At 38.9% G+C, this 16438-nt stretch overlaps 1 protein-coding gene across 1 annotated transcript in view; it reads left to right on the top strand.

Moving 5' to 3' along the window:
* Positions 1–16438, top strand: part of COL19A1 (collagen type XIX alpha 1 chain) — a 1728692-nt gene that overhangs the window by 26688 nt on the left and 1685566 nt on the right. Inside the window, exon 2 of the mRNA XM_069726653.1 lies at positions 11998–12114. Within this exon, the coding sequence (XP_069582754.1) occupies positions 12036–12114 (79 nt within the window). The 5' untranslated portion in view covers positions 11998–12035. The remainder of the gene's footprint in view (positions 1–11997; positions 12115–16438) is intronic.

The following is a 16438-nucleotide window of genomic DNA, read 5'->3' as shown; positions in this document are numbered from 1 at the left end:
ATTCTTGTAGCACATTCAGAGGTCAACAGATGAGAATTGGAATTGCCATGTATCCTTCATATTATTGAAACACACACAATTTTAAATACTGAAATCTGATAAGAAGGCAATATTAAGTGATCATTATCTACAGTTTACTGGAACTGAAAAAAAGATTCTCCAAAATGTAAGGTATATTTCAACGCTGTGAGCTGTTTATAGTAGAGATCAAATGTGTCCCTTTAGTTACCTTTTTTTCATATATTTTTATGAGACACACAATGCTCAGTCTCTGTTTTCTATTAGAATTGGTTTTATTTATTTATTTTTACTTTGCTTGAGCTGTATGAGCGTTTTCAATGCCAAGATCCCTTTCGGGGCCTATAATTGCTGTCCAATATAAATGTAGATAGATAATAGATAGATATATAGATATGCAAAGATAGTTCGATTGATGCTAGGGCTCGAATCGTTATTATATTTACACCATTAGGTTTTTGGTATTTTTCTATTGTTTTTCATTTGCGCCTTATATTGCACAATTTTAACATCTATTTTATATATGTTCTTCTGTTTTTTCTTTGTTTCTTTTTTATATTTGTCGTTTTGGGATTTCCATTTTTTTTTTGTGACTCATTTGTTGCTTTTCAAAAAGTCACAAAACCGTGGCACAAATATATTGCGCTCCCCTTGAATTGTAAGCCTGTCTGAAACGTTTGCATTAATTTTGGGTACTTTTAGTGGAATTTGTAATGTTTAACTCAAAAAGACGCAAAAAAATCTAAACACAAAAATGAAGAGTATTTATTTTTTATCAATGATCAAAAAATTTATCTGTACTGTTTTCAAAAATTTGGTGGAAAAAATGTCAACAAATGCCACAAGACAAAAAGAGGAAATGTGTCCGTCGTCTTTTTAAACAATTCTCTGTATATTAATCTTTGTTTTGTGCATTGTAGCAGCACATTTTAAAATATTTGCTTTTTATCTTTCTATATACATTACACAGAGTTCAATTTTAAACATTATTATTATTACTTTTTTTTATTTCTACATCCTTCATCTAACAAAGTGGTGCCTATTACAAGGCAATTTTCCTAAATATACTACATTTCCCTGGAAATCTCATGGGGAGGAGTACAATGAAACATGGATTCTACCAGTGATTGTAAAAGAAACAATAATAGAATCTATATAGAAGCAGATAGCCTACAGTTGTCCTCCTGGCGCTTGTGCTGTCGGTTCAGAGTATTTGATGTTTTCACTGATTATTCCATATGTATTTATATGATTTTATTTGCTATGATCTTTGAAGGACGGATGTCTGTTCAGGACTCGATACATTTTCATGATGGTTAGTTTGAACCTAATATCATATGACTTTGATTCCTGGGAGGTAGCAGTAGTTGAGGCTATTACGAACGAAGGCCTTATTATGTAAAGAGTTATACACTGACTTACATATAATATCTCAGGGAGTTCCTGTAGGAAACAAGTTAAAGACCTTTGGTGCATTGCGGTGGTTTTATGATCCCGAATGTGTCATGTCATCATTCCAATGGTTAATAGGTATATTAAAAATGTCTCTTTAACCTTACTGCCGCATGTCACAAAAGGTATAAGTAAAAGACAATGTCTTCTTCTTGGGAACATTCAGCTTCCTTGTGTTTCCTATCAATGATGGTTGAAGAATGTGACAATGTGGCAGCCGTAAAAATGTGTTAGATGCATAAATGTGTCTTTAATTATCTAGCTATGTTGATCAATTATTGCTATGTTGTGACCCAAACAAATAAAGCAAAACAATAACATACGGTAATTGTGGCGATGCTACAAGACTGATACTTAGAATATTTTTATATGTTTATTTCAGAGGCCTGGCATTACAAAACAGTGTAATTGTATCTCTCATTGAATGCCATGTTATTCTGAAGAATGGAGTTATCAAGCTGTGATTATTTTACAGTCTCTAATAACTTGGGCCTATACAAAAACCCAGCAGTTGCTCAGATTTCTCCGATGTCAGGCACAATTTCATTGCATGGTACATCAGAGGCTCCTTGGAACAAATAAACCCCGCAGAATTTCACAAATTAAGAAGCAAAAGCTGAAAATGACAGAGAAAGGGTAATTGGACAAAAGTGGCTGTGGGTGTCTTTTATATCTTTAAGTATAGATACCTTGTACATATAAGAATTGAAATAAATGTAAAAGTCTCTTGAACTTGTCAGTGTTACTCATGCTTTTCATCCCTCCGAGCAAGTCATAAGAAAAGGCCTACCTTTTTAGTCATTCTATTTTAGAAATAGTGAACTTATACTTTAAGGATAATAAAATGTTGAAACGATTTTCCTTGATTTGACAAAGGTTCTGATACATTTTCACATAAGAAAATATATAGAAATACACAGATTTTGTATTTTGATTCCAAACAAATGCGCCATAAAAATTGGCCACACCATAGCACAATGCGCAATAGTATAAAAACTGCATGAAATTCACCAAAGATTGTCCTGAAATTGTGCAGCATGCGCACTTTGAAGACAATATTGTTCCAATAGTTCTCAATATAAAAAGGGAGCAGCCTGCTGTGTGGATTGTAGGAAAAGCTGTGGACTTTCAAAACCACCGCATGCACTATATGTTGATTATTTCCCTATGAAAATGTTGTGCTCTGCAATGGGAATTTTGATCATCCAGATGTAATTTTACAGTATGGGTAGTATGCCAATGCCTTAACAAATTTTCTAATACTAATTTCTACATTTCTACCCTTACAGTGTCTTTTCATGTGAATCCAGCATAGCATTATGACTATCTTGCCCTAAATGGCTAAAAATATCACTATGTTATATACATCCCACTTAAATTCCACCTTGCCATTGCTGTGATTGCTGTCTGCTAATCAGTGACTGCAGTAGTGACATGCCATACATACTAATGTCACTTCTGTAGCTGCTGTAGCTAGCAAGTGTCTGTACTCATGTGACTATGTACTACATTTCTTTGCTCTGGTAAGGTACATTACTGTAAACACAGTAGCATAGAAACATAATTAAAATGGCCGTTAACCTTGAGGTTGAGAATCCCTTTAAGTTTTGTTTTAAATTTATCTACCTTTTAGATCTGATCTTACATTTGGCAAATAAAGCATAGTTGGCAAATCACAGCTGAAATTAGGTACCTTGGGCATAAAGACCCACTTACTTATGAGGATAATGCCAGTTGAACCCACTGATAGTGACGAGCTAGTCCAAAAGCGCAATGGTGACCCTTTACTCTTCACGAACATATGATGGCTGGTAGCAGCTCTCTCATTGAGAACACAGGTGTGTTCAACAGAGTGTGTGCTCCCATGTATGAGAGAGTAGGGTTGTATAGCTGCCCGCTAAACATTTGGCCAAACCATCGTTCGTACAACAGCTATCTACAGGGGGCTTTACAGTAAAGTGCTAACAATACTCTACTGGGAAGTGTAATAGACAGATAAAAAAACATAAAAAGGCATAAAGATGGGAACTATAATGCATGTGAAATATTGCTAAAAGTATCTATGATCTATTGCTATTGTTACAAAATATAAATTGCTTGAAGTGATAACACTTCCAACCTCCTCCTACCTACCGGACTCCCTGGCATTACATCTAGTAAGCCTACTGTACATCCTCTTTGTGGCATAATGCCCACATGATGGGTCGATCCTACTATGCCAACAGGTAAGAGGAGCTATGTAGAGCTTTGGTCCAGTTGTAATATCAATGTGGCTGCTAGACCTGAGTATTGGTCAAATCTATTGTGAATTCAATTTATACTGAGGGCATTTCTACATTTCATGCTGTTGCTGGATTTTATTTCATACTGTTTTTAATTTATACCTGTGTCAGTGTAAACTGACCATATATTCACTACTATGTATTGCTACTTTTCTATGTTTTTTTTTTGTGGCTTATTTGGGGATTGTGCTGCATCTTGTGCTTTGTATTTACATTACTGTAGTGCTTTTTATGCTTACAGGTTATTATAGATAATCAATTTTATTTGTGCTGCCCTGTTCTGGTATCCAGTCTGACCTTCACTGCATCACTTTTACACATGGCATCCTTAGCCCAGCATCCTGGACACCACTGGTACTGCTATCTCGTAATGTTGTGTGAGGCCAAGCTACGATGCCTCACATGCATCACAAGTGGTGTCCAGGATGATGGGTCAAGTAAGTGAAGACCAGCATCCAAGGAGGACCTGACTGAGCATCAGACCATGTTGAATTATTCACCTATAATGGCTATCCAATGTATACTCATGCTGTTGCTGCACTTCCTGCTTTTCTTTTTGCTATGCTTTATTTCTTGTTGCCTTTTTATACCCGTGTGATAATGCCACATTCATTAATGAGCTTCATTACTTATCCATGTGGCTTGTAGCTCACTTCTATGAGGATGTTCCTTCCATATCATCCTGTTTGTTTTGCATGTTTTTATATTTTTTAGTATGTATTAAAATAGTAAAGTATCTATTCTACATTCTTCTATTCTATTGTTAGGGCTAGCAGAACGCACCAAATAATAAGAAAGATAGAATAAGGTGCGGTCGCAGCCCGAGGTCCACCGTGCAGAGATGGAACCTGCTGCTGAGTAATGACAGACTATATGGCAGTACAAAATGGATTCACACATGGGTTAACTTCACCCTGTATGAAGAAAGCGAACCCTGTTGCGTCACAGGGTCACGGTACCGCACACAAGCAAGGAGTCACAGAACTCAATCCCAAGACTCTGGATTAGAGTTCATCTAGACCTCCTGTGCTCGACACCGCAACTGGGGTGTCAGAGTGAATGAAATAATAATAATTATTTAGATGCATGGGAGTGCGTGCAGTGTGGCTCTGGCGGACGCCACTAACCACCCGGGCGTGGGTAAGGAAAGCGCAGTGAAAGCACACGGCGTCGCACTGGCAATCACATGAATTTGATGCTGTTTTGTGTGTCATGTGCTGATAGCTAAGTTGGGCGCTAGATAGCAATCATCCACCTTACGCGAGCAGTCATACACAAGGGAGGGGATAATTAATGAACGACTTTCACACGTCAACACAGACACGTTTACAAGTGTACACTAGCGCATGGGCGAGTGGCCATGCAAACCTTTTATAGTGGCAGTGCTACAAGACCTTCCAGATGGTCCAATAGGAGCCGCAACAGGGCCTGAGCATGTGACCCTCGACCTCCAAAGGGAGATCGTCCCGTGGGCATGCTCAGTATGGGAAAAGCAGGACTTGGTCCCAGAAAGATCTGCTCGCTGCTGATCAGTGCTGGCTACAAAGGCAGAGCCCGGAAGGACAGTAGCAACCAGTCGCCCAGTATCAGCTTAAGCTAGACGCTGGGACCGACATCTGCGCTGAGCAGGCTCCACTGTGGCTGGAGAAGAATGGGAGACCGCAGCAGAGATGGTTCGAGATTCCCCCTGTGCAGAGGTGGGAACTCGACACCTAATAACTATTATATGGTGCACAATATTTGCTGGAGCATAGCATTGTACTATACCATATTTTGTGGACTATAAGACTCATCAGACCATAAGATGCACCCCAAATTTAGGGGAGGTAAATAGGGAAACATTTTTTTTAATAAAATGGTGGTGCTGCAGAATGCTAGCAGCAGCAGGAGTGGGGCATAGCGGCGAGCACTGAGATCAATTTGCGCATGCCCCACCTCCAGGGGCCATTTTCCCAAAATCCAATGCTAGGAAATCAATGGGAAGTGCGGGGACTTCGCTCACTTCTGATATTTTTTGATACTACAGGGCCCGCAGCCTGACAGCACCAGGACACCCTCCCCTCCCAGCCTGGGGCCCACAGCATTTCCCCACTCCTGCTGCTGCTAGCCTCCTACAGCAGCGACCCTGCCTCCTGTGACCCTGCTCCACTACAGCCACCCCACCTTGGTAAGCTACATTCGGATTATAAGATGTACCCCATTTTACTCCCAAATTTTGGGGAAAAATGTGAATCTTATAATCCGAAAAATCCGGTACATATTGCAAACAGTGCAGCTTAATAAATAAATATATTTGAAGGCTTAACATTATTCTTACTCTCGCTCAACAAAATTAAAACTAACAAAGGTGTCTATCAACTGCTTATATCCTACTGCTCCCAGAATATTCATACACATTCAGCCAGACCAGAGCAGATGGTTATCACTGGAAAACATTTTTCTGAGTGTGTCTAGCTTTAAAAAGCTGTTGGGGGCAAAAAAAAGCACTGGAAAGTTTTCTAGAAAGCAGAATCATTTCAATAGCTCATTTATATCCCCTGTGTAAATCTGGAATAAATATTTTAGCTTTTTTACATTTACAATTTATTTGAACTGTTTGCTTTTGGAGTAATGTGGCTGATTCTTCACACTTATACGAACACTTCTTGTTTAAAAACGAAGGTGTTATAAACAATATTCAAAACTATTTAACATTATATCACGTTCTTACAACTTTGAATTGTTTTGATGTAATCTTTTATTTGGGTGGCAGATTTGTTGCAAAAATTTCCATAATTGTCTATTATACCTGAGATGAGTTTGCCGAAAACCTGCATATTTTGCAAAAATAAACCCTTTTCACACGTAGGAGCACAATTTCAGCTACTGAAAATAACTTTCTGGAACTCAACAGGGCTCAAGTGAATCTACTCAAACCTTGCAGTTGTCACTGCTGAGTGCCATTCTCCTTTCTGATAATATGTACGGAGATGGAGATTGGAACACAAATCTAGTCCTGAAAACAAACCAATTTATGTATATAAGTGGACGGCGCCTTTGCAGCAATATTATATCTGCTGAAATGTACCTGAAATAAAAACTAACAAGCATGTAAACGCAAAAGAAGCAAGTAACAAAGTTTCCAAGCAGGAAAAAAAATGTTTGGGGACTAGGTTCCCACTAGTTTCTTCATCTGCCTTTTTATGCAGATCAGTAGGATTCCTACGTCCCAAATTACCACTTTGTTTTAAAAGAGATCTATGAATAGAATTCTGTTTTAGGTGATTACTATATACCCTACTGTTTATATGTCTCCATTATCTTAGACTTTTGTTATTGAAATTCCTCCTATCAAAGGTTTATCCTCCTAATATGTTGGCGGCATCATATTATCTAGCACTCTGTACTTACAATTGCTCATTTTGCCTTTGTACACAGTTAATTCTTCTCTTTTTCCATTAAGACTATGAACTCATGTGATTAAAAAAAGACCAGCTGAATTCTTTTCTGCAGAAATAGGAAGGCTATTTTCCCTGTATGAGTCATGAGTCACTGCCTGCAAAAATCCCTTGGTGGGGGAAGGAGGGAGCATCTGGGTCAGGAGGTGAAGAGGGGGATGATAAATGCAGGGACAAGAGACTTCCTGTTTCTACATAGAGCAGAGCAGAGTAAAGAATTAAGAAAGGCAAAATGAGCAATTGCATTGTGAACATGCTCCAATTTTGTTGCATACCTAGTGATGAGCGAGTGTGCTCATTTCTCTAGATTTCTGAGCATGCTCGGGTGTTCTCCAAGTATCTGGGGCGTGCTCGTGTTTCATGTTTGTGCTCCCGCAGCTGCATGATTTGCGGCTGCTAGACAGCCTGAATACATGTGGGGATTGCTTGTTTGTTAGGGAATCCCCACATGTATTCAGGCTGTCTAGCAGCCGCAAATCATGCAGCTGCGGGAGCACAAACATAAAACATGAGCATGCCCTAGATACTCGGAGAACACCCAAGCATGCTGGGAAATTTAGAGTAACGAGCACACTCACTCATAGCTAATACCAACTTGACTCCGGTTAATTTTTTTGTTAAGTTTCAAGTTTCTGCACTTAATGCAGGTAAGGGTGTGGCCTCCCACTCTTGGAGCTGAATATAACTTATATATAGCTTGCCATGGTAAGGTTTTAATACCAGAGGCTAGGACCATCCTGGATTGGGTTCACCTTGACACTGATGAGGTGGCTTTTATGCTTCAAAAGCAGTGTTTACGAGGTACGCTATGTTAGTTATATGCAACACTGTTTTTACGTATTTACTTACAGCAGGGTGTATATTCAATTTGTTTCTGTCTTGGAGTTTGTATGTTTAATGGCCAATGTGAACATTCTCCTATTCTGCATGCATACCAACCTTATATTCCAGTTTATTTTTTTCGGTTAAGATAGAGCAGAATTGATTGACAGGTCTCCACCTTTTATGCATATAGGAATAGACATATCATGATGCTGCCCATGGACAAGGCAGCATGAATCTTCTAGCATGTTCCCCTTAAAGCATGGTGGTTCAATGGCTAGCACTAGGACCAACATCTGCAAGGAGTTTGTGTGGCTGTCCTCCAGGTACTGCACTTTCCATCCACACATAAAGCCATAGAGATGGGGTATCTAGATTGCGAGGCCCAATGGGGATAGTGATTATGCAAAGCACTGTGAAATATGATGGCACTGTATAAGTGAGTAAAATAAATAAAAATGAGAATGTAAAAAAAGCATATGCAGTAAGATACTATTTTATCATTATTTATTTATATAGCACCATTAATTCCATGGTGCTGTACATGAGAAGGGGTTACATCAAAATACAAATATAACTTACAGTAAACAAACTAACAATGACGGACTGGTACAGAGGGAAGAGGACCCTGCCCTTGCGGGCTTACATTCTACAGGATGTACAATAGAAATTGTCATATAGATTATATAACATTTTCTGTGCCGATTGGTGCTTCCAGACATATGTCCAGATGATGGTCTCATAAACGTCTCTTTCTGAAGGTTTTCCCAGTTAATTAGATCATGTGGTGTAGGCCAAATGCAGTTTATTTGTCTACTCTACACGGAAGGTAAACATATGAATTGACATGTGAGAGCTAGACCATACAGTTGAGTATAGATTATGCACAATCCATGTTTTTCATTAGGAAGGAAGAGGTAGATATGATATTCGTTCTCTACAGGGCATTGAAAAATGTTGTGCTAGTATGTCTGTCAGCTATAGCATATTAGTCTACGGTAAAGTACAAAAGCATAATGGCAGCAAGTGACAGTTGGCAGAGACACGCTGTCTGACTGCTTGAGTCTGAATGCCTGTGGGGAGGAAAGATTGTTTTGATGGTGAACAGGTGGATGAGTGGTGGGTAAAGTGAGCTCCGCATTATCCTTAGGAGTAAGATACAAGCCTAAAACACATAGTAAATGTGACAGTATAGTACAGAGAAGCCCTAATTTCTATATTATGTTACTTCAAATACAGAAATTAAGGATCAACTGTAATTCTTTTTGGTCCTATGAGAATAACCTATATATCTTCGATAGTAGCAAACTGCCATTATTGGTGGATATCTAGAGGCAAGAATTGCTCACATGGATCTTCTTTTTAAAAGTTTTATCACAATGCAGCACAGTATAGCTTCATTATTATGAGAAATGTTCATGTAGTTTAATGATTTACCCTACAAGCTGCAATACAGTAGGACAATCAAACTGTAAGTGTGGATGGGTATCTCAGTTGGGACCCTATCCTGCACTGCCTTGCACACATTGAGTTTGTTTGACGTATGTGGTAAGGTTTTAATACTAGAGACAAGACTGTCCCAATGGTCTACAGAAGGGTACACCTTGTTATGGTGGGATGGCTTTTATGCTTTATTGATCAAAATAGTGCTAAGTACCCTATGCTATTTACATTACTATTACTGTTTACTTATTTATTTACTGTGCGGCATATGTAGGGTATATACTTTTTTTTTTTTGTTTGGTTTTGTCTTAGTTATTTATAGCCCAAAAGTTCAATTAGCCAATATCTATTTCTCCCAACCTTCCCTTCCTAAACGTTATCACTAGAAAGAGAGGAATAAGCTGCTACCAGGCACCTAAATCAGGGCTTATCTTTCTAAAGAGCAAAGTAACCTTTCCTCTTCCCCACATCTGCTTTTGGGAGGAGAATAACCATAACACCATACATATTAGACCAGCCTATCCCACTGAAATTGATGGGTTCATCTAGTATGGCCACCTTTACTCTTGGTTCACCAGCATATTCTATATAATTGCTTCATTCCATGGTCCTCATGTTGTGTCTTTATAGTCACCACACCAGACAGAAGCATTGCAATGCCTGACATACCTCTCACACAGGCAGACTGCTGGCCTTCGAGACTTTGAGTTCTTTTGACATAGGTAAAGTATATCCAGTAGCAGTCGGATCAAAAGAAATTGTTGATTGAAGGCAAAAATAATAGTTTAGTGTCTTTATTGTACACAAAAATGAAATAAAATGCCCTATTTGCCTTCCAGAGCACTGCAATGATTATGTTAATAAATAGTGTCTTATCTGCTGGGATACAAGTTTATTAAACATTTGTGCCTAAATTTAAAGCCATTTACGCCATACCTATCAGTTTGTAAAACTAGAGGCTGTAACTGAACTGAACCGAAATAATGTAGGTTTGAAACACATTTATGAACTGCAATGTTTTTGAAAAGGTAAATTAGAAAAGTTTTGCATCTTTACTACAACATCCATGGAGTAGAAAAAGTGTGGTGGGTTAAAGAAGGTAAATACAGTCTATAGTTGTCACAACATACATCAGTAAATTAGCTATTAAATTACACCTTGGCGAAAATAGAAACACTTTGTTTTTTAAAATATGGGCAATTGTATGAGTTTTTCTAGGAATGTTGCTTAAAGCAAAGTCATGGCATAGAAGAACCAAAAAAAGTGTGGAATCCGCCAATAAACACTGTAAAAATGTGTATTAGAGATGAGATTCGAATTCGTCAAATCACATGGATTTAACTTAGAAATTTGATTTGTAGCAAAATTATTACCCAACGAATGTCCCTCATTATGTCATAGAGACTGGAGAGACTCTAGGACAGAATAAATGTAATATGTAAGAAAAAATGTAAAAAGTTGTAAAATGTTGAAAAAAACAACCAATGCTTCATCTCTGACCTTCGCTGTACATTGTACTCTGAATGGTCCTGTACACTGTCCTGAATATGGTATATTTTCTTGCTAGGCTGGAACTAGGCCTGGGATGACTCTTTACATGTTCAAGGTCAATCTGGACCTAATCACAGCCGGCAGTCCCGACCTATAGTGTTTGTCGTAAGCTCACGGCACACATCATGATGTCATGACATTGTTACGACCTTACAATCTGCCTAGGCCTAGTCATACACACTGGGCCTGGACTTCTAGGTGTGACTAGGCCTGGGATGTCTCCATGCATGTGTGTTCTAAGGTCACATCGACATAGTGAATTGCATGCTGCAATTTAAAGGATATTCCTATATAAGGTTGGTCATTTTTCTGGAGGATTCTAGGAATTCATGTCACAGTGTGCCGATCTTTGCTACTTTAACTTTTTGATGGGATGCTATGGGCACAATTTCACCTCGCACATTTTTAATATTATACACGCTAAAGACAAAATTTGTTCCAGTTCCAATAAAATAAATCACCATTTTACTCTGAAACGGGATTGAGTTTCAAACACTCTATGATTATTACAATAATGGTGATCAAATCAGAAAAATTTATGAAGTAGATCAGCCAGATAATAATTGTATCCTATGGACCTGCTTATACAGTGATTATTTCTGCACCTAGAGTGCTGTGAGTCTTTAAAACTGTAGAATATACAACAAGCATTTTGCCGTACAACTGTGTAAGCTAATTGGAAAAAAAAAACCCTGTGGAGAAAACAAAATTGTACGTGAATTATGCAACTATCTAATAATTACATTTTCTTTTTTACTTTACAATTGACATATTTATGATTTAGTATTTACATTCAATTATTGCTGTTTTGTTATTTGTAATTTTCACTAAATTGAATAGTAACTATGAAAATTGTATTTCCCATATTCATTTCCAAATGCTCGAGTGTGTTTTATGGTCTTTTTCATTAAAACATTTTTCAGAACAAATTGATGCTATTTATGAAGTTCTATTAAAAATTCAATATTGATGAACAATCTATTTTCCTGCAGATTTATTTGGATGCTGGATCACATGATTCCTCTTCAGAATGAAGCCTGTTTTATTCTGGATCGTTTGTGTTGCTATGGTGCCTTGCTTATCTGCAATGGCAGTCAGCAATAAGACAGGTACTCAATATTTGTCCATTGTGTTTTTTTTTGTGCCATTATTTTGGAATGATTTCTGAGATATTATTGCTATCCTAGATTCATGTGCCACTCAGCCAAAGAGCATCATTTGACAACATCTTACTGACTAAAAGTTTTTTACGTTGATTCCGTTGTCGTAAGTTTTGGGAGTGTGTCAGTTGGCAATTCTGTTCTAGGAGTCGCACCAGTACAAACTAATATATCCACCATCTTTATTCAGTAAAAAAAATCAGTGGAATGCTGGTGTCACACATCAGGCTTGTGTCATCAGGCACAATCCGGCGAATTTTGTAAAAAAAATGGGTCGGTAGGAAATTGTGAAAAACTGATGCAACGGATCGTTTTTTTCACCGGATCCGAGTTTGTGGATCTGCCAGCTATTTTGGATTCTGGGGAGGAGAGATAGAGTTTTTCGTTGGATCCGTCGTGGTCTGTTTTTTTTTCCTATGTCCGTTTTCTCCAACCGCCAGAAAACCAACTTTCGACGGATCCGGCAAAAAACAGATGAAACATGAGGCCATCCATCGCAATCCGGCACTAATACAAGTCTATCCGAAAAAAACGGACCCGGCGGCAACTTTTGCCAGATCCGTTTTTTTTCAAATTTCGCCAGATTGTGCCTGACGGCAAAAAACTGATGTGTGAAAGCAGCCTAAGTTCAAGGGCATGCTTCAGATTACCAAATGTAGCACATGTGCTACAGTCCTGGCTGATTAGCTACAGTACCATGGATTGTAAATATCTTGATTATGTTGTGCACCATTGACAAAGGAACATTAACATCTCTGGAGATGAATTTGTAACCTTGAGATTGTTGATATTTTTCTACAATTTAGGTTTTCAAGTCCTCAGAGTGTTCTTTTTTCTTTCTGTTCTCCATGCTTAGTGTGGCAGACACACAATGCAAAGATTGAGTCAACTTCTCTTTTATCTGGTTTCTGGTGTGATTTTCATATTACCCACACCTGTTACTTGCCACACGTGAGTTTGATCGAGCATCACTTGCTTGAAACAAAGTTGTTTACCCACAATTTAGGAAAGGTGCCAACAGTTTTGTCTAGGGTTTTGTGTGAAATGATGTCCAGTTTTTCTTTTTTTTTCTCTTGTTTTTTTGTGTTGTTCCAATACACTCAAAGGAAATAAACATGTGCATAACACAACCTGAGTAACTGCAATAATTTTCTTGGGGAGAAATACTTTATTTCCTGAAGCAATTTCAGGGATGCAACACTTTCAGCCATGACTGTATATGATGTAGATTTTATATATTTTTAATTTTGCAGCAGATTTAACGACAATCCAGAAAAACAGAGGGCACAAGTCCTAGCATGGTCCACAGTAAAATAGGGGTAAAATGCCAGGCAAGATTGCACAGCAAATTATGCACAAAAGACACGTGTTATGTTGCAGCTTTTAGACTAAGGCTGTGTGCACATGACGCGGATTTGGTGCAGAATTTTCTGCATAAAATCTGCACTAAATCTGCATCTCCTGGCAGAATCCGCAGGTGCGTTTTTTTATGCGTTTTTTGTGCGTTTTTGATGCGTTTTTTAATGCGTTTTTTATGCATTTTTTACCAATGGATTTCTATTATGGAGGGTGCAGAAATGCTGCAGAACTGGACAAAAGAAGTGACATGCACTTCTTTGAAATCTGCAGCGTTTCTGCGCAGATTTTTCTGCACCATGTGCACAGCTTTTTTTTTCACATTGATTTACATTGTACTGTGATCACAGTGCAGTTCTGCAGCGTTTCTGCTGCAGAAAAATCTGCTGCAGTTCTGCACTAAATCTGCATCGTGTGCACATACCCTAACTGTACTTTGCATTGCATGGGAACCTGACCTCCAGGGGCTTTAGCTCTTGCCTCTATTCTAACCTTGGTCCTTCCTTGCCCTTTTGGTAAGTTGTGTGTTCCCCTCCATGCATATATTTTGAGGTTCTCTTTGCCTCTGCATATTATTGCTAAACTTTGTGACCAACGTGGTGAACACCTGCACCTTTCACTGCACATGAGTTATTCTAGGGCATGTTTGAAAGACCCATTACTGGCAAATTCACTTGTTTATCTCTTGCACTTTATTCATTACAATTTAGTTTGATTATAACTGTTGTTTTTGTATAACTAATAAAATCTTTTTATAAAACTCCTCTTCCTTCAGTTTTTTTCATATATTTAAGGAGTGTTCCCCTTTTTTCAATGTGTGAGAGCTTTACACCACGGAATGGTGTCCTGCCCACACATTCCATACTTTTGAGTTTATGTTCATACACAAGCATTGATGAAGCAAAGAATCACAGTACCATCAAATTTGTTCCAATCGCATAGATACACCTTTTCTCCTTGTACAATCTTTGATTGCTAGTGTTTAATTCTACGGTATTTCCCTATGAGGTAAAAGAAAGGAAACAGCATTCGTTTATGTGCATGTGGCATCTTTTGCAAGCAGATTCCTCCTGAAACCTGCCTGAAAAAGCACTAACAATGCCAAAAAGGATGAACATACGCACAGCAACGTGAAAACAACTTGCTTTGCAAATGTTTTGTCTTTTGAAACATTTTTTACCTGCTTCATACTTGCTGTGTAGAAACTAATAGAAGTGGCGGGTTCACTCTTCTGGGGCTTCCACTCTTAAGTCATAAATATGTTATATGGAGTTAAACATGGCACCTTAAAAAAAAACCATTAAGGAAAAACACCACCGACATGTTACTGGAGCGTCTTCTGCTGCAAAAAATTATGCAGGTACACTGGCGTCTAAAAGACATTGTGTGCACAAATGCTTTGGGATTGTGGGAAAATAAAAATATGTGGAATATCCTATAAAACTCCTATGTAATGCCAGTGTTGTGTGAGTGTAAATATAAGAAGTAACCAAAAAGTTAGTCAAAAAGTCCCTTTATTATTGAGAAAATATGTGAACTATTTATAAGCATGCCTGAATATAGAACCTTTGGGACAATTTGCAAATTTAGACCCTTATAAAATTGCACTTAGCTGGATTTATCCCTTATAGATAACCAGCTACATAACTAGGATTGTACTGGGATTTTTCTCTGCCATACTTTACCACTACGGAATCATTTTTTTCTTATCATCTGGAAATAAACACATCCTACAGCATACTGTTGTGGACATATCTCAAGCAGCTACGATGTTAAAATAAATTGAATAACAATATTATATTGGAATGTGTTCTAAAATGTCAAAATGACCATCTATTCTGCTTGCCTCCCATATCAGAGGATTCATGCCCGCATTTAGCATTTTTCTCTTTTTATGTGACTAATAAGCCAGTGTGCTATGATGGATTAACATTGAGGATGTCTGTGGATAACAAGCTGAATATGAATGAACTGTGCCAAGCAGCTGCTGTTAAGGCTGCTTTAGAGCTTTGATGTAATAAAAAGGGAAAGACTGCTGGGAGGCAAATCGCTCTATAGTGGTCTAGTGATATTGCCAATAGGGTAACTGATGATGTAAAGCAAAGTATTAGGCCGGCTTCACACTCAGCATATGAAAATACGGTCCGTTTTTTACGGCCGTAATACGCTGAAAAGTCCCAAAAATAGTGGTCCGTAGCTCCTCCGTAGGCAGGGTGTGTCAGCGTTTTTTGCGCATGGCATCCTCCATATGTAATCCGTATGGCATCCGTACTGCGTGTTTTTCTCGCAGGCTTGCAAAACCGACATACGGCTATACAAGGGATCCATGTGTAAAAAAAACCCAAACACATATATACTGTATATATCTATAGTATAACGCTGGGAGCGTCACTCTGTCCAAAGCCTTTATAGACTGCGCTGGCGCAAGCGCCGGCGCAGTCTGGCCCCTACAGAGTGACGCTCCCAGGAGATCGCGGTATGCGTAAGAACTGAACGCATACCGCGATCTCCTCCGGAGAGTCAGGGACCGTGGACGCGCCAGGAGGGAGGGTAAGTATATTCACCTGTCCCCCGTTCCAGCGCTGCGTGCGGCTCCGTCTTCCGGCTCCTCTGCTGTGACAGAGTCCAGTCACAGGCAGAGGAGCCGGAGTGTGTGTTCAAGAAAATGGCGCCGGAAAGCGCAGACTGCGCAGGCGCCGATTCCTGCTGCCGGAATCGGCGCCTGCACAGTCCGCGCTTTCCGGCGCCATTTTCTTGAAGACACACCTGCAGTGGAGCCGGACGATAGGTGAGTATGGTATTTTTTTTTTTTATATGGCAGCAGCATACGGGGGCATATAATACAATAGTGGCGCAGGATGGGAGCAGCACATGACAGAACGGGCGCAGGATGGGAGCAGCACATGACAGAACGGGC

This window comes from Ranitomeya imitator, chromosome 5 (genome assembly GCF_032444005.1).
Source record: "Ranitomeya imitator isolate aRanImi1 chromosome 5, aRanImi1.pri, whole genome shotgun sequence".
Taxonomy (NCBI): Eukaryota; Metazoa; Chordata; class Amphibia; order Anura; family Dendrobatidae; genus Ranitomeya; species Ranitomeya imitator.
The sequence above is the reverse complement of the archived record's forward strand: the minus strand, read 5'-3'. Positions and strand labels throughout refer to the sequence as shown.